The 19,676-nt window shown below is 34.2% G+C and overlaps 1 protein-coding gene across 1 annotated transcript in view; it reads right to left on the minus strand.

The window, feature by feature from the left end:
* RNGTT (RNA guanylyltransferase and 5'-phosphatase) overlaps positions 1-19,676 on the minus strand; it is a 366,172-nt gene that overhangs the window by 241,016 nt on the left and 105,480 nt on the right. The window contains 4 exon segments of the mRNA XM_044004408.1: positions 1,050-1,090; positions 1,093-1,213; positions 12,072-12,131; positions 12,133-12,147. Of these exon segments, the coding sequence (XP_043860343.1) occupies positions 1,050-1,090; positions 1,093-1,213; positions 12,072-12,131; positions 12,133-12,147 (237 nt within the window).

Genomic DNA, 19,676 nt, shown 5'->3' on the forward strand with positions numbered 1-19,676 from the left:
CATGTATAACCTATGCCTGATTGCTTACTACCTCAATGGAGGGAGGGGAGGAAAGGAAGGATAAAATTTGGAAACTCAAAATGTTAAATAAAATGTTTATTTTTTAAAAGAAAATAAAGTAAAAAAGGAATGAAAAATGAAAAGAAAATGTCAGCTATCTCACCTGGAAAATATATTGACCAGAGATACTTTAAGAATTATTAAATTACCTGAAAGCCATGATCAAAAAGAATCCAGAAATCATATTTCAAAAAATTATCAAGGAGAACTGCCCTGATATCCAAGAACCAGACAGCAAAGTAGAAAATAAAAAGAATCTACTGATCAATTTTGGAAAGAGATCCCAATATGAAAACTCCCAGGAATATTATAGTCAAATTCTAGAACTCCCAGGTCAAGAAGGAAATACTGCAAGTAGCCAGAAAGAAAGACTTCAAATATCATGGAGCTACATCAGGAGCACAGAATATTTAACAACTTCAATGTTAAAGGATCAAAGGGCTTAGAATATGATATTCCAGGAAGCAAAGGATAAAGGATTACAACTAAGAAGCACCAACCCAACAAAACTGAGTATAATCCTTCAGTGAAAAAAATGAACATAATGAAACAGACATTTAATGAAATTGATTACTCTGACTTCAACAAATTGTCCTAAAGTAATGTTAAATAGCATAATAAAGAGATAATTCAAATAGATTCCTGACACTAGGTTTAGAATGATAGAATATGCACAAACATATAGGTTTTTGAGCAGGAGAATGATCTAATAAAGAAAATGTATTCTATCAGTTCTCTAGTATAAATGTGCTCTTATCATAACATTAGAAAATGCCAGAGGAAAGCGCTTTGAAATGAATAAAGCAGTTTGCCCAGAAAGAGTAAGGAGCACATTAAAAAAAAAAAACCAATGCGACATACTTGCTTTTCAGGTCATTTCTAACTCCTTTCAAAATCGATTATCAATGTAATAAATAAAAAGGAGAACCCTGCCTCACATTTCTGGTATGCTAATCATAAAACAAAAGATTCTTCACAATGACACTTACCTTTCTTGAAGTAGAGATATCAAAAAATGGCTTGTTCCTACACTAAATGGTTCTTGTGTTTTGTCAATGAGTCCATTCTTCATTTTTTCATGCCGAGGACTTATTATTTCTTTTTCAATACACTGCAATCGAGTGTTGAAATCACAATTTCCAACTGGCTGTGCCTGACAAAGAGAATAAAATTAAACCATGACTTAAATTTCAATGTTCCACAATAAAATTACCAAAAATTATTTTTTAAAAGTATCAAACAACAAATATATGAAACTGAAAGGAAAGAAAATAGACAAATAATGAACACATTTGCCAGGGTGCTAGACTATTCTAGTCTTTTAATGGATAATAGTAGAACCATCAACATCAGTGCCCAATATGCTACATAAGAAGTGAAAATGGTACTTAAATAACTAAATCCAAAAAATCTATACAAAGAAGAAATCCACATTTGATGCAATAATTTTTAAATAACTAGAGGAATCAATTTTTAAGAAAGTTCAAAAAATGTTTTGGAAAACACAGATGTATCAAACAGAAAATGATCATTCCACTTGAATGTTAGTAAGTCACAGACTGAAATGGTCAAGGATAAACCATAAAATTAGAAGATAAGGTCCACTTTCACAACAATGACTAAAGAGTGAGTTCACTAAGGATAAAGATTTAAAATGATAGATATTTATTACATGAAATTTTAAAACATCTCAAAAACAAAATTAACAGTGCCGGGTTAATGGGGGTGGGGGAATATATGTAGCAAATAGCTCTAATAATGGCCTGATAACCAACATTTAAGCAACCTGTAAGTCAATTTTAATTTACTTTAAAAAAAAAAAAAACATAAAAAGAAAACCAATATGGGGCAGCTAGGTGGCACAGTGGATAGAGCACCAGCCCTGGATTCAGGAGTACCCAAGTTCAAATCTGGCCTCAGACGCTTGACACTTACTAGCTGTGTGACCCTGGGCAAGTCACTTAACCCCAATTGCCTAAAAAAAAAAAAACCAAAAACCCAATATCAAGTTCAGGAAGATTAGGTTTTTGCCTTGAAATGGGAAAAAAAATATTTTAATAAAACTAGTAACCATCAAACAGGTACCATGATTGTACAAACTGTTTGATCTTACAAGACATACATTCTCCTTTTTTTCAGTCAGATATTCAGAAAGTCTTCAGAAAATTTACTGAATGTGTTCAAAGTATACATTCTGAAAATTTAAAAATCAAAATTTTCAAAAAACAAGTGTTAAAAATTGTTTTTATGCATAATTGGAAAAAAATATTTTTGAATGGAAACGCTTCATTATGACTGCATATGTATAATCTATATCAGATTGTTTGCTGTCTCAGGGAGGAGGCAGAAAAGAGAGGATGGGAGACAATTCAGAACTCAAAAATTTTAAAAACAAATGTTAATTGCTTTTTATATGTAATTGTAAAAAAATTAAAGAAATCATTCATACCATATACTAGCTGACAACCGATTAAGCTAAACACACAAAGATTTCTAAAAGTATACAGATGGAGGTTAGAGGAAGGATCCTGTATATAACAGACACTTAACTACCTTAAAAAATACCAAAACCTCCTCAGCAAAAATAAATAAATAAATAATAAAAGAGGCATTAATAAATCCTATCTAATGTTTATTTCAACTAATTTTTTTAATATATACTTTCAAAAAAATTATACTTTCTCCATAGTCTGACATCATAGGGCAGACTAAAGCAAGGGGGACAAGAAGATCTGTATTCAAGTGTTATTTGTGACATATACTGGCTCTGTGATCTAGAGTTGATTATGTGACCCTAAACAAGTTAACATCTCAATGACCCCAAGCAAATGCTTAAGACTGTTAGTTACAGAATAGTTGACGACTGGTATTAGAGGAAGGAACTTCCTCATAGGGAAATTCCCTATATCAATAAAATCACAGATCCAGATTAAGAAAAAAAGATAAACAGTATTTTATTTAAAAGTTCTGATTTATATGCATTGATGATGCATAGCTCTGCTTTTCTATTTGCTATACCAAAATCACAAATGTATTATCTTCATCAAGAAAGAAAAGTTCAATATACACCCAAATATTTAAAGTAACACTATTTTGTATTAGCAAAGAACTGGAAACAAAGAAGCCTAGTGATTAGAGAATGATTAAATAAATTTTAACACAAAATGACAACAATAAAGACAACAACATTTAAATAGCACTTTAAACCTTAAAGTTTAATATTTATTTAGTTAGGTTTTTTTTTTTGTTGAGGCAATTGGGGTTAAGTGACTTGCCCAGGGTCACACAGCTAGTAAGTGTCAAGTGTCTGAGGTCGAATTTGAACTCAGATCCTCCTAATATGGTAATGTTTTACATAATTGCACATGTATAACCTATATGATTGCTTACTGTCTCAGGGAGTGGGGAGGGCAGAAGGGGAAGGAGGGATAGAATTTGGAACTCAAAACTTTAAATAAAAACATTTTTTAAAAAAATGAGCAAACAAAAAGAACCCCGCTATAAAGACCTGTTATGACAATAGGGAAGCTCAATAAACAAAGTCAAGAAGACTGACTCAAAACCAGCTACAAGCAAAGCCACAAAGAAAATTGCAGCTTATATCAAGTCCAAGAATTTCTAGAAGAGTTACAGGAAGATTTTTTTTCAGAAATAGTTAAAATTATTTTTAATATATTTTATTTATTTGACATATTTCCAAAGTACATATAAAAATTTTTAACATTCACTTTTTAAAATTTCGAGTTCTAAATGCTTTTCCCTCTCTCACATCTCTTTCACCTCCTTGAGAAGGCAAACAATTTGATATCAACTATACATGTGAAATCATGCAAAATATATTTCCATATTAGTCATGTTGAAAAGAAAACACAAACAAAAGAATTTTAAAAGAAAGTTTTAAAAAAATATGCTTCAATCTCCATTCAGAGTTCATCAGTTCTTTCTCTGGAAGTAGATAGCATTTTTCATGAATCTTTTGGAGTTGTGTTGGATCATTGTTTTCAACATACTATCTAAGCCTTTCAAAATTGATCGTCCTTACAATACTGTTGTTACTATATACAGTGTTCTCCTGGTTTTGCTCACTTCACTTTGCATGATCATCTAAGTCTTCCCAGTTTTTTTCTGAAACTAATCTGCTCATCACATACCACAACTTGTTCAGTCATTTTCCAATTGATGAGCTTTCCCTCAATTTGCAATATCTTGCCAAAACAAAAAGAGCTAAAATAAAAATTATTGTACCAATAGGTCCTGTTCCCTTTTCTTTGGGATACAAACCTAGTGATAGTATTGCTGCATCAAAGGGTATACACAGTTTTATACCCTTTTAAGGCAGTTCTAAATTTTTCTCCAGAATTGTTGGACTGATTCACAACTCCACCAACAATGCATTAGTATCCCTATTTTCCCACCATGCCTTCAGTTATTTGTCAGTTTCCCTTCCCATCATGTTAATCAATCTAACAGGTATAAGGTGGTATCTCAAAATTGTTTTAATTTGCAGTTTCTAATCAACAGTGATTTAGAGTATTTTTTATGTATCTATTGGTAGTTTTGATTTCTTTTCTCTGAAAGCTGCTAGTTCAATATACTTTGACCATTTATCATCTGGGAATGGCTCTTATTTTTATAAATCTTGCTCTGTTCCCTACATATTTGAGAAATGAGGCCTTTATTGACTGTAAATCATTTTTCCTAATTTTGGCTACATTAGTTTTGTTTCTACAAGAGGTTTGTTTTTAATTTCATGTAATCAAAATTATCCATTTTACTTCCTGTTATCCTCTCTATCTTTTGTTTGGTCAAAGACTCTTCCCTTATCCATACATCTGTCAGATACATTTTTCTATACTTCAGTAATTTACTTATGATATCACCTTTTATGTTTAAATCATGTCCCCATTTTGACCTTATCTTGGTATGTTCGAAACTGCTTTCTGGTTTTGTCAAATAGTGAGTACTTATCTCAAAAGCCTGGATCTTAGGGTTTATTTACCAAGTACTATTTTACTATTGGTCATTTGCTATTTTGTACTGTGTACCTAATCTATTCCCCACCACTCTTTCTTAGCCAATGCCAGACTGTTTTCATATAATTAATGCTTTGTAATAAACCTTGAAACTAGCAGTACTGCTAGGCCATCTACCTTCACATTTTTCTCCCCATGGATTCCCTTGATTATACTTCACCTTTTGTTCTTCTAGATTAATTTTGCTATGACTTTTTCTAGCTCTACAAAATGATTTTTTTGGTAGTTTGACTGGTATGGAACTGAATAAGTAAATTAACCTAGGCAGAATAGTCATTTTTATCATATTATCATGAGTAATTAATATTTCTCCAAATATTTAGATCTATCTTTATTTGTGTGAAAAGTAATTTGTAATTGTGCTCATATGTAGTCCCTCGGTTTGTTCTGGCAGTTGGACTCCTAAATATTTGATAGTGTTTTCTGTTATTTTAAACAGAATTTCTCTTTTTATCTATTCCTGGAGTCATTAGTTTCCACTTAACCAATTCTAATTTTTAAAGGAATAATTTTCTTTGGTGAGCTTTTTCATACCTATTTTTTCCCATTTGTCCTAATCTGCTTTTCAAAGAGTTATTTTCATCAATGAATTTTTGTGCCTCCTTCCATTTAGCCAATTCTGTTTTTTTAAAGTGTTATTTTCTTCATTATTTTTTGTCTTTTTTTATCAAGCTGTTAATTGTCTTTTCATACTTGTTTTTTCTTTGCTTTCATTTCATTACCCAATTTTTCCTCTACTACTCTGATTATGAAAAAATTTTTTCGTTCTTCCAGGAATTCTTGTTGGGTTTGTGTCCAATTGACATTTTTCTTTTAGGTTGCATTTGTAGCTGTCTTGACTTTATTATCTTCTTCTGAGTTTTTGTCTTGATCTTTCCTGTAGTAGTAGTAGTCGTTGTCGTCGTCGTCAGGTCCTTCTTTTATTGTTTCCTCAATTTTCCACCCTATTTCTTGATTTTGATTTTGAGCTTTATGGTAAAGTTGATCTCTGTTCCCTGACATGGTGGGCACTGTCTCAAGTTTCACTTTTTTTCACAGCTGTTTCCAGAGGTCAATCTCAGAATTTGGAAGTTTTGGTTACTTTCAAGTTGTGCTCTGGGGAGAGATGTGGTCACTGCCCTCCCCCTCTGTTCCTTACCCTGGAAAGGCCACTTATCCCTTGGGATTCCAATTAATATTGTCCCTCTCAGCCCCTACTCCCTTGGGACAAGAAAAAATAGGATTCCTTGTGAACAAAAGCAATACTGCTCCTCAGGGCTCCTACTCCCTCTTAACCAAAAATGTTCCTCACCATCCTCAAATTATGACCCATAACTGTGTATAACCAATGGAATTGCCAAATAGCATTAGGTCCTATCAGAGTTAGCACAGAGACCTCCCTGTAATCTTTCTGACCATTTACCAGGTACCCATACTGTCTGTCTTTAAAGTTCCTACTAGCTACTACTGCTTCTTGTCTCCACATCTACTTCCCCCCACCACCACTGGTGCTTCATCCACATCTGGCTCTGGGCCAGCTTCGCATCCCCATATCATAGATCTCTCTATCTTACCTTCCAGGTTTTCTTGGGCTGGAAGAATATCTTCACTCTGACCTTGGGTTATTTTAAATTTGTTAGAAGGGGGAATGTTGGTGGTACTACACTGAGCGCTGTCTCTCTATCATCCTGGCACTACACCCAGAAATCAGGCAGCAGTTCCCATCTTACTATTTACGTGGAACCCTACAAGCATCAACCACATTATTCTAACCCTCCTGCATGGGGAGAAAAATTGAAGTGTGCTGACAACCAAGGTGCAGGAGAACAAAGTGGACCAGTGAGACATAATATGTATCAGGGCTACACAGGGCCTTCCTTATTCAAGGACAACCTGGAGAGGAAGGTAATGAAAAAGACAAAGAGAGCCAAGAAATAAAATTCCACAGTCAGCAACCACCTCAATGTCAGTACCAATGTAACCTCAATTACCAACAAAAATGCCCAGAGAACTCTAAACCATAAAACATAAAGAGACAAACCACCAACTGAGAATATGTCTGCTCCCTAAGCTGAGCAGGCAAGGCTGAGTAAATATCAGCTTACCATCTTACCATCATCTGGTTTAGTCATCAAGTGCAAAAAAAAAATAAGAAATTCCAATAATAACAAATGAACAAAAGATTTGGAATGGGAGACCTAGGGCCTGCTTCTTGCTTTTCGCCAAATAACTAGAACTCTCTGCATTAACTATTCATTTCTTTTTTTTCTTTCTTTTTTTTTTAGGGAGGCAACTGGGGTTAAGTGACTTGCCCAGGGTCACACAGCTAGTGTCAAATGTCTGAGAGCTGGATTTGAACTCAGGAACTTCCTGAATCCAGGGCCGGTGCTTTATCCTTTGCGCCACCTAGCCGCCCCGCTTTTAACTATTTTTACATAAAGAAATCTCTTTTTGGGGAATGACAAAATTGGGGGTTTTTTTAAAGCCTGGTTTTCTCAATAGACCTTTAAAGGTTTATAAATTGGTTTTCACATCTGGTCAAGTTGAGATTTTAAGAGCTTAATTTTAAATTTGTATAAAGTACACCTGATTTTTTGAAAAATCTGTAAAACTACAAGCCATCTGTAAATAAATGCGTTTAAATAAAAAAACAAAAACAAATGAGAGTAAAGAAGAAAAAATGGGAAATGGCAAGAACTAGGGGAAAAGAAACAGAAAGAGAATTAACAGCTTGAAAAGAGGAGCAGAGACAATATGGCAAAACAAAAGTGAACATTTCTGCCAACTTCTCCCATCATATTACTCAAAACAATTGGTAAAAAGCTGATTAAAACCAATTTCTAATCAGAGAAACCAACAAAAAAAGTCACACTGAGTCATTTTTCCAGCCCAGGGCAGCTTAGGAGAACAGAAGAAAAGGATCTATGGATGCTAGATGAAAATTTGCCAGGAGTTGTATTCCAACATAAGTAGCATGGGCTGTGAGCAGGGGTGGTAGAGGTAGTAGCAGCAGCACCAGCAATGCCCAGCACCCAAGGACAATGGGGAAAGGGACTAAATAAACCAGTCAGAAACAGATTTCAAGGAACCCTTGTATTAACACTGGGTGGCAAGACCAGGTGCCATTTAACAACTACATCACCTATTATATGGTGAGCAGTTCCAAGGCAAAGAGGAGCGGCTGCCATCACAAGGTAGAAAGGGCCCTCTTTGGTGACAGATCAGAGAGCAGACCAAGAGAGTAATGACCAAAACTCTTCCAGATCATATCACCTCAGAAGCAGCAAAAACATACAAGTCCCCAGACCTACCTGTGAAAGTAGAAGGGCATAAAAATCAGAAGAACAGGGCCAACATCCACCTCCTGCCCACTTTTTAGGTGAGCAGAGAACTATACCTTAAAGTCCAAAGTCAAGAAATAGGCTAGGAAGATCTGCAAACAATCAAAAAAAGAACCTGTCCAGAAAAAGGCTGGTATAGTGTCAGGGAAACTCAAAGGACAAACTGATACAAAGACAATGGCTAGAAACACCTAGAAGTAAAGCCTCAAAGGTAGATTAGTCAAAAATCAAATAAGAATTCCTAGAAAAACTAAAGAAAAACTTTAAAAAGAGCATGGAAAAAAGGGTTTTACAAATCAAGTGACAGCTGTAGAGAAAATGGTAAAAGAAATGAAAGTAATACAAGAAAATTAAAAGGAAAATTAACAGCTTAGGAAAAAAGGAACAAAAAAAATTGGAAAAAAGAATGCTTTAAAAATCAAAATTGGCCAAATGATTAAAGAGGTAGAAAATATTATTTCAATAAACTAACTCCTTAAAATTTAGAATTGGTCACATAGAAGCTAATGATTCTATAAAACATCAAAAAAAGCAAATTAATCAAATAAAACAAAACCAAAAAAAGAAAAGAAAATATAGGGTGGACCAAAAGTCACAAAGGGGTCTAATGTTTTAATAACTTTTTGAAAATTGTTTTTTCTTTATTTTTCACATGTAATATAAATTGACTTCCTATATATACTGTATATGATGCTATGGTACTGTAAATTAAAAACAAAAAATAAAGGAGTTATTAAATGTTCATGGCTTCTGGCCCACCCTGTGAAAGAAAATGTGAAATATTTTATTGGAAAAAACTGATCTGGAAAATGGATAAAGGAGAGATGATCTAAGAATTATTAGACTACTTGATCAAAGAATGAACCTAAACATTATACTTCAAGAAATTATAAAGAATTGTCCAGATATCACTGAATCAGAAAGCAAAGTAGAAATCCATATAATCCAAAGAATCCATATCGGGGGCGGCTAGGTGGCGCAGTGGATAAAGCACCAGCCCTGGATTCAGGAGTACCTGAGTTCAAATCCAGCCTCAGACACTTGACACTTACGAGCTGTGTGACCCTGGGCAAGTCACTTAACCCCCATTGCCCCACCAAAAAAAAAAGAATCCATATCTGAGGAATGATTAATAATAACAATATGTTGGGGAGATTCAGAGGCTTTCCCCTTTTTCTAAATTCCTCATTTTAAAAAGTCCCTTTTTCGTGGAGGACATTACTGAATGAGATTGCAGTATAACTATTCTAGTTGGATACTACAATGTGCCCCTCTCAGATGTAGATAAATCTAACCAATAAAATAGACCAAGAAAGAAGTTAAAGAGATGAATGGAATTTTAGAAAAGTAAGGATACGACAGACTTCTGAAAACACTGAATGGGAATAGTAGAGAGTAAACCTTTTTCTTAGATGTACATGGCACTTTCACAAAAAACTTACCATCTATCAAAGCATTAAAATATCATAAATGTGGAAAAGCAAAAAATATTAAATATATCATTTTCAGACCATATGAAATAAAAATTACTTTCAGTAAAAAGTCTTTGATGCACAGATTAAAAATTAATTGGAAACTAAACAATCTATTCCTAAAGAACAAGTAGGTCAAATAACACATCATATAAACAATCAATAATTTCATTAAAGAGAATGACAGCAACGAGACATCATACCAAAATTTATGGGATGCAGCCTAAATCGTGCTTAGGGGGAAATTTTATATTTCTAAAAGCTTACATCAAGAGAAGAAACATGCAACTTAAAAAAAAAAAAAACACACAGAAATGAACAAATTAAAGTATCTGCTATTAAACACCAAAACAGAAACCCTGAACATCGAAGGAGAGTTTAATAAAACTGAAAGTTTAAAAAAATACTTGAATAAAAAATAAACGAGGACCCAGTTGGAGGGGAGGGGACCAATAAAGTAGATAAATCATTGGCAAAATTTAACTTTTTCAAAGGAAGGGGGGGAAAAAAACCAAATTATTAGTATCATTAAATAAAATGGTGAATATACAACCACAGGTGAAAATTAAAGCAATAATTAAGAATTTTATGCCAATTAGATGGACAATCTAATGAAATAGATGAATGTTTTATAAAAGCATAAATTGCCCAGACTAACAAGCTACTCTTATCAATACAGTGAGTACACAATAATTCCAAAGAACTTATCCAAAAGAAAATCTTATCCAAAGAAAACTGCTATCTACATCTCCAGAAAGAAAACTGATGAACTCTGAATAACGATTGAAGTATATTCTTTTTCCACTTTTTTGAACTTTTTTTGTCAATATGGGATAAGATAGAAATATGTTTGCAATGATTTCATATTATACAGTGGGTACCAACATTTCTTGGCTTGTTCAACAGGTGGGGAAGGGACTTAAAGGAAGGACAGAATGTGGAACTGAAAGTAAAAAATGTTTAAATTCTTTTTCAAAATGTATGCTCATCATGGACATACCCTGTTTCTTAGTCAATCCAAATAAAATACTTATTGACAATTACCAAGCACATAGCACTAAGCTCACCAATGGATATTCAATAACTGGCACCCAATTCATTTTTGCCTGAATTGAATTCAAATTTGACTATTCAGAAGCTTTTATTTAACCTTTTCATTACACTTAATCAATTACTTAGGGCTTTATTGACAAATATCATATTCTGATTTGAATTTCATATTTTCTTACCTATTAAATGTTATAATAAAGATGTTCATCTCAAAATTAAATCACAGGAAAGATAAAAGCACCAACTCAGATATTTTGAATAATAATCAAAAGCAGGCGAATTCTCATGGTTTGTTTTTTTCCTCATAGCAAAGCCTTGTGTATTAATTATTTCTGTTAACTAGGTATGTTTTATATTTTTTAAATTGTAAAAGAAAAATGGAATTTGGGAGACTTCTTTAGTCCAGATCCTTACTTTTCCTGGCATTGAGAAGCAATGTGGTAATGGAGAGCCAGCATTTAAATCAGGAAGAGCTAGACTCAAGATTTGCTGACACATATACTACCTTATAAGATTGAAAAAGGCATTTAACTTCTCAATGCCCCCAGAATACTTTTTTAAGACTTTTATGTTAGCTGTGTGACCCTGGCCAAGTCACTTAAATCCTCAAAAAAAAAAAAAAAAAACCCTATTTAAAAAGAAAGACTTTATGTTTGCAGAATAGTTGTCAATCTGTATTGGCCAAAAGGTGTTTCCTCACTGGAATTTTCATGTAGTATGGAAATTCAAAAGGTCTACTCATAATAACAATAATAGATGTTAAGATTTAAGTTACATTATTATAAGGGCAATACTCTAGAAAGCAGATAGAATTAAGCATCTTCACTCCTTCGTTCTTATTTTATCTAATATGAAATCATGAATATTAAATTCCTGTGATAAGTCATACATTGATTAGAAACACAAAATTATATGAAATCTATTGGAAAAATACAAGTTCTCTGTATTTGTAAAGAACATGGTGATATAAAGAAAAAACTTGAGACCTGAAGTTTCCTCTAACACAACTTCTCAGAAATACTAACAGCTGTAGCAAGCGCAATTATTGCAAGAAACATTTTCCAATTAAATCATATTGATAATTTTAAGAACATCAACTTTTAAAATAAAAACAGTATATAATTTTTTAAAGGTACTTACATTAATTTAATTATTTCGTATATCAAGTACCGAGGAACGACCTGTCCATTTACTTTTGTCAATAATCATTTCCTTTAAAGAAGAAAAAAATGTGTTTATAAAAATAATTTAATGTCGATTCTTTAATGTATTAAAATGTTAATTTTTCACCATATTACATATCAAATTCATTATACTTCTAGTAGATACAGAAAAAACATTTTAAATTTCAAAAGGCATTTAAGAAATTTAATTCCCATCATTATTACATTTTGTTATAATTATTTGGGTTTATATCAATGACTAATAAGTTCAAATGGTTAAAGAACAGACCTAATAACAGGGCAGCTAGGAGGCACAGTGGATAAAGCACCAGCCCTGGATTCAGGAGGATGTGAGTTCAAATCTGGCCTCAGACACTTGACACTAGCTGTGTGGACCCCTGGGCAAGTCACTTAACCTCCACTGCCCCATGTAAAACAAACAAACAAACAAAAAAGCCCAGACCTAATAAGACCTTGCTCAATACTACCTGACAGGTCTAATTTTATATTATTCTGTTCAAAGCCCTCACTTAGCAGACATCACAGAACACTGGATGGTGGAGACCCCTGGATCAATCATTTCTTACCCATTTAATATCAGGTAAATTCCCAGCTCTGTCTACTCTTATACTTGTATTCAGTTTCATATGCTCTGGATGAAAATGTTTTTTCCCATATCCTAATTCTCTCCAAATTGTCATACTTGTCCATACCTCCACAGCCAATACCCCCCTCTGCTATTTCTCAGTTTCATGAGTCCCTAGAACCCTCCAATCTACTACTAACTTTCCTTTATCTTTGACAGTTTTCACTTCAAACTTCTTCAAACTTCCTGTGTGAATCAAAAAACCTAGCTCTCTGCAGAAGATATTATACCACTGCCTACTCTCTTCAGTAATGACTGAGCCTTCTCTTATGCACTCATCTCAAACAAACTGGGCAAGGAGAAAGATAAGGAATACTCCTTGCTCTAGACTATAACTTTTCCTTTATCACCATCACTTAGGACTTTCACTTTTGAGTTCAAACCAACTATATTCAAATTTTATATTGCTATGTTCAACCAGTTTCCATAGTCATTTTTCCTTCTTTTCTCAAGTTGTTCATTATCTTACAACTCTTCCCTCTCTACCCAAACCCCTGCTCTCATATTTGTCATTTTATTCGGCACATCTCATCCTGGAACACATAAGCAGGCCGGTGCATCAGTCTTTCTCAGTTCCATTACCAATATTTTTACTCTATCTCAATCACACATATCCCTAATCCCATTCATCAATTATAACTGCGATGCCTTAGTGATCCAGAAAAACTGGAATTACTTTGTTATCATTACCTCGTAACTTTCGTCTCTTTCCTAACATATCATAAAACTATTTTTTTATCCTCAATGTAACCTCAACTCTTTTCCAAGCCTTCCTATTGTTTTCTAACCCCCTAAGTCATTTCTTTTACTCTTCTAGTTTACTAAGAAATAAATACCTTTCCTAAGTTACTCCCTGTATTAAAACTTTTCTCTATTCTCTCCTTTTTCTAGGTCCCTAAGAAAGAAGTGGCCCTTTTCCTTGTGAAAAGAAACCCCCAATTTGTGCTTTGTTCCCTTCCCATCTCTCTAGAAGTTTGGCCCTTTGAAAAAACACTCTTTTTCTCATCTTAAATCCTCATTACCTATATCACTCCTACCTCCAAACTTGCTCAAGTCTTGACCCTTTCAACCTGTCAAGTTATCCTATATTGCTCTTTCTTTTCCATAACTAAACTCCCCAAAAAGGTCTGCTTCATTTGTTGTCACCATTTTAACAACTCGATTTTCATGCTCTTGCAAATATGGCTTCCTACTATTATCATTCCACAAAAACTGCTCACCACAAGGTGACCAACAATCTCTTCTTACCTAATAAAGCCAAAGATCTCTATTACAATCTTCATTCAATTTCACCTCTCCACATAGTATTGTTAACCACATACTTCCTACAGGATACTTTCTCCTCCCTTGGTTTCCGTGACAATATTCTCTTTTGGTTTTCTGCCTATCCTGAACATTTCCAAATCTCCCTTTGCTGGACCATCAATTTCCTCACTATGAGTAGATACCCAACAAGGCTTTGTTCTGGACCTTCTTCTCTATTTTCCTATCAAGTCAATCATCATGTCTATTTAAATAAGACCCAATTACATACACACATACATATGTATATATCTATATCTCCAATCCTAATCTTTCTTCTGAATCCTAGTCCCACATTGCTCATCTTTATATAGCTATCCTATCAGTTTTTCAAATTCACCATGTTTAAAACAGAACTAAATATGCATATACTATCCTGAACATAGGATTTCTTCCAAAATCCATTCTACGAACATAAATGGAAAAAACAAAAAGATAATTAAAACCAAATACTATATAATTATAACAATCAAGTTTGGCCCCACTAAAGCCAATAAAATTAGGGACCAACTATGGTAAGCCTCTGATAGCAGGGGTGCCACTGGTCCAGGTCAGAAAAAAAAAAAGGATCAGGTTAAAGTTTCCATACTGATCAGCAGTGTTATCAGGTGTTGTACATTCAACCTAGACAAGCTAAGGAGACCCCACTGGAAAGAAAGAAAGCAAGACCTTAAAAAAAACTACTGCAAAATGGAAAAAAGAGGTACAAAAGCTCACTGAAGAAAATAATTCTTAAAAATTAAAATAAGGCAACTGGAAACTAATAATTCCATGAGACATCAAGAAACAGACAAACAAAAATATCAAAAGAATGAAAAAATTGAAGAGAATGTGAATACATCAATGGAAAAAACAACTAACATAGAAAGTAGATTCAGGAGAGCTAATTTAACAATTACTGAACTACCTGAAAGTCATGATCAAAAATAGCCTAGGACATCATATTTCAAGAAGGCATTAAGGAAAACTGCCCTGATACCCTATAAACAGAGGGTAAAATAAAAATTAAAAGAAGTAACCAATCACCTCCTGAAAGAGATCCTAAAATGAAAACTGAGGAATATTATAGCCAAATTCCAGGGCTACCAGGTCAAGGAGAAAATATTGTAAGCAGCCAAAAAGAAACAATTCAAATATCATGGAGCCACATTTAGGATAACATAATATTTAGCAGCTTCTATTTAAAGGATATGAGGGTTTAGAATATTCCAGGGGACAAAAAGGATCTAGAATTACAACCAAGAATGGCCCTACCCAGAAAAAACTGAGTATAATCCATCAGAGAGAAAAACATTTAACAGACATTTAATAAAATAGAGGACTTTCAAGCATCCCTGATGAAAAGACCAGAGGTGAATACAAAACCTCACTTTCTAATACAAGTCTCAAGAAAAGCACAAAAAGGTTAACAGGAAAGAGAAATCATAAGGGATTCATTAAGGTTAAACTGTTTGGATTCCTACATGAAACAGTAATACTTGAAACTCCTAAGAATTGTTTCATTACTGGGAGAGTTAGGAAGAGTATACATAGGAATACTCCAAGGTATGAGTTGACTATGATGGGATGATATCTAAAAAAATAAAATTAAGGGATGAAAAAGAGGGATCACTGGTAGAAGGGGAAAGGGAAAGGAAGAATGGTGTGAACTATCTCACATAAAAGAAACTTTACAGCAGAGGGGATGGATAGGGGACTGAGGTGGTGGATAGTGCTTGAACTTTAATTTCATAGGAATTGTCTCAAAGAGGGAATAACTAACATACTCAGTTGGGTATAGAATCCATCTTGCCTTAGAGGAAGGTAGGAAGGAAAAGCGATGGAAAGGGAGGGAATGACAGAAGAGAGGGCAGATTGGGGGAGGTGATAGAAACAAAACACTTTTGAGATGGGACAAGGGTGAAAGGAGAAATAGAAGGATAAACAGGTGGGAAACAGGTGGATTTTTACAGCAAGTTTCTCTGATAAAGGTCTCATTTGTCAAATATATAGAGAACTGAGTCAAATTCATAAGAATAAGTCATTCCCCAATTGATAAATTGTCAAAGGAAATGACCAGCCATTTTTCAAATTTCAGAAGAAACCAAAGCTCTCTATAGTCATATGAAAAAATGCTCTAAACCACTACTGATTAGAGAAATACAAACTAAAACAACTCTAAATTACCACCTCACACCTATCAAATTGGATAACATGACAGAAAGGGGAAAACGACAAATGTTGAAGGGGACGTGGGGAAAATGAGACACTAAAGCTCCATTAGTACAGTTGTATATTGATTTAACCAGTCTGGAGAGTAATTTGGTATTATGTCTAAAGAGCTATAAAACTATGCATATCCTTTGACCCAGGCAAAACTACTAATACATGTGTATCCCAAAGAGATTCCCAGCCTCCCAATAAAGGGTCTATATGTACAAAAATATTTATAGTAGCTCTTTTTGTAGTGGCAAAGAACTGGAAATTATGGGGATGGACAACAACTAGGGAAGAGCTTTAGTAGTTGTGGTACATGATTGTGCTGGGAATACTATTGTGCTATAAGAAAGAACAAGCAGGATACTTTCAGAAAAACCTGAAAAACTTACATGAACTGATGCAAAGTGAAGTGAGTAGAACCAGAAGACTACACACAGTAACAGCAATAGTGTATGATGACCAACAGTGAATGACTCAGCTAGTCTCAGAAATAAAATGGTCCGAGACAAATTCCAAAAGACTTAAGATGAAAAATGCCATCCACCTCCAGAGAAAGAACTGATGGAGTCTGAATACAAATTGAATCAAACTTTTTTTTAACTTTCTTTATTTTTCTTGCTTTTTATTTTCTTGGGGGAAGGGGTATCTGTTTTCTTTCACAACATGACTAAGATAGAAATAAATTTGCATAATTGTGCATGTGTAACCTATATCAGATTGCTTGCCTTCTCTATCAGGGGAGAGGGGAAGGGAGGAAAGGAAGGAGGTAGACAATTTGAACTCAAAATTTTAAAAAATGAATGATAAAACTATTTTACCTGCAATTAGGAAAAAATATTTTTTTATATGTCAAATAATTAGTGCAAAGAATCAATCTCATAGCTATCCTCATTCTCTAGCCCCTGAACTATTACCTAAGCATTAAAAAAGTAGTTCTTCCAGGTTGATGTGTTCTTATTCTGAATCTCCAGGGGATTTTATGCTGTTATTCTATAATACATTCATCTTATCCTACATCAGGCCCATGTTATCTGTATTTGTCTCCCTCTTGGTAGTGGTTCCACAATCACCTAAATAGACACAGAATTAAAAACCCATACTGTAGAAAAATAGAGAAATTATAAAAATAAGCAAAACTATAAAAAATTATAATACCTGACATGTAGAAGTGTTTTAATGTCTATTAAACATTTCATTTCATTCATACAATTTCCCTAAACATATAAGTATAAATAAAAGCATTATAATCACATTTTACAAATATAGAAAATGAGCTAACAGAACAAAGAAAGTGTTTGGCTGAAGCCTGCACAGCTAAAAAGTGGCAGAGCTAAGATATGAATTGTGTTCTAAAGTGTTTCTTTAACTATATTCAATACACACAAAACTAAACTCATTATCTTTCCACAAAATCCCCCTCCTCTACTTAAATATGAGGGTGTACTCTCAGACTCTCAGGCTTGCAACCCAGACATCATCCTTGACTCTTCATTCCCTCTCAAATAATGTCCAATTTGTTGCTAAGTCCTGTCATTTCTACTTTCATACCAACTCTAGTATATACCTCCTTCGCTCCTCTTAATAAGGACACTATCCCTATGCAGTCCCTTATACCTTGTACCTGCACTAGTGCAACAACCAGCTGGTTGGTCTCCCTGCCTCAGGTCTCTCTCCACTCCAGGCCATTCTCCATCAACTGTCAAATTGATCTTTCTAAATCTCAAGTCTGACATAGGCTTCAATACACTGCAAAAGTGATCCTTGACAAAAATAATTTTTTTTCAAAAAGTTAGAAACTCCTTGGGTAAAAGATAAGAACTATTATACATATTTTAAACTGTCAATAAACATGAACTTACCGTTCAGGCCTAATTATCAACAAATTGACAAACCACTGAATGAACTGAATCATCAATATTGACATTTTCACTATATATGAAACCACAAAATTAAATACAAAGATGGCTCACAGGTTCCCTCAGTGTCAAATGAAAAACTGATAAGGTTGTTTTTTGGGGGCTTTGGGGGGACGTTTTACAGGGCAATGAGGGTTAAATGACTTGCACAGAGTCACACAGCTAGTAAATGTCAAGTGTCTGAGGCCAAATTTGAACTCAGGTCCAGTGCTTTATCCATTGCACCACCTAGCTGTCCCCAAGGTTGGTTTTATCATGCATCCAAAGGCAGCAAAAAACAATTTTATGGACCTCTCACACTGTAGTATTTGAGGATAAGCAAAAACAAACACACAAACAGAAAGAAAAAACCAAGCATCAAAATAACTGCAACATATGGACCAAAATCCATTATAGGTTAAGGATGTAGATAAATTCTATGAAGAATTCTAAATTACATTAAAATATATTTTAGTACCCTGTGATTTTAATACAAAAGATAGGCAGGAGGGAGGACAGGGAAAAATACAATGGAAAATGTGGCTCATTATTTTAAAAAGTGAAAGAATAGAGGCGTGCAAACTACATGAAAACCTAATACCTAAATATCATGAATACTTTTGTCAAAAAGTAAGGAGGCGGGGCAGCTAGGTGGTGCAGTGGATAAAGCACCAGTCCTGGATTCAGGAGTACCTGAGTTCAAATCCAGCCTCAGACACTTGACACTTACTAGCTGTGTGACCCTGGGCAAGTCACTTAACCCTCACTGCCCCACAAAAAACAAACAAACAAACAAAAAAGGTAAGGAAGCACTAGATATTAATGAGCACCAAATAACATCACAAAAATTCAACTGAATGAGTGATTACCAGAGACATTTACAAGTAAAATATTTAAATATTAAGTTGTTAACGGAAAGATCAAAATCAATTCCAGATTGAAGAATAAAAATGAAAAGGCATTTTGGGGTCCTAGCTGCAACCTGTGGTAAAAAACAAAGTTTTAGCTGAATCATTTGAGAGTTGAGTGCATGCTACTGAAGCAGTTTTTGAAGGACCACCCTTTTGGGGAGGAGACTGCAACGAACAGCCCTGAGCTTGCTGCTGCCCAGAGAGCGTGGGACACCAACTTAAAGGTGAGAGTGAGAACGGAAGTTCTCTCTCTGTCTCCTTCACACTAGCAGTGACGGCGGGTTTTGGTGATTGGCTCTGGTTCTCGGCCTTGCAGGCAGTTTGGGGATTCCGTGACTTATAAAAGAATATAGACTAAGCTTAGATCTAAGACTATTCATTTGTATTTCTACTTTCCTATTTCCCTAATCGGTATCACCTATTTGTTGTCTAAACAATAAAAACTAATCCCTCACTGATTAAAGTTCAGAGGCTTCTTTTTCTTAGTGGTCTGGGAGATATATAACGGAAAAGTTAAAAGGGGAGTTTAATGATCTTATATCCAATTTTAAATCTCACAAACCTGACATGAAACAAACACTAATGTTAGAAAATGGGTAAAGGAAAAGCACTGACACGGAAAAAG

Source organism: Dromiciops gliroides, chromosome 4 (assembly GCF_019393635.1).
Source record: "Dromiciops gliroides isolate mDroGli1 chromosome 4, mDroGli1.pri, whole genome shotgun sequence".
NCBI lineage: Eukaryota > Metazoa > Chordata > Mammalia > Microbiotheria > Microbiotheriidae > Dromiciops > Dromiciops gliroides.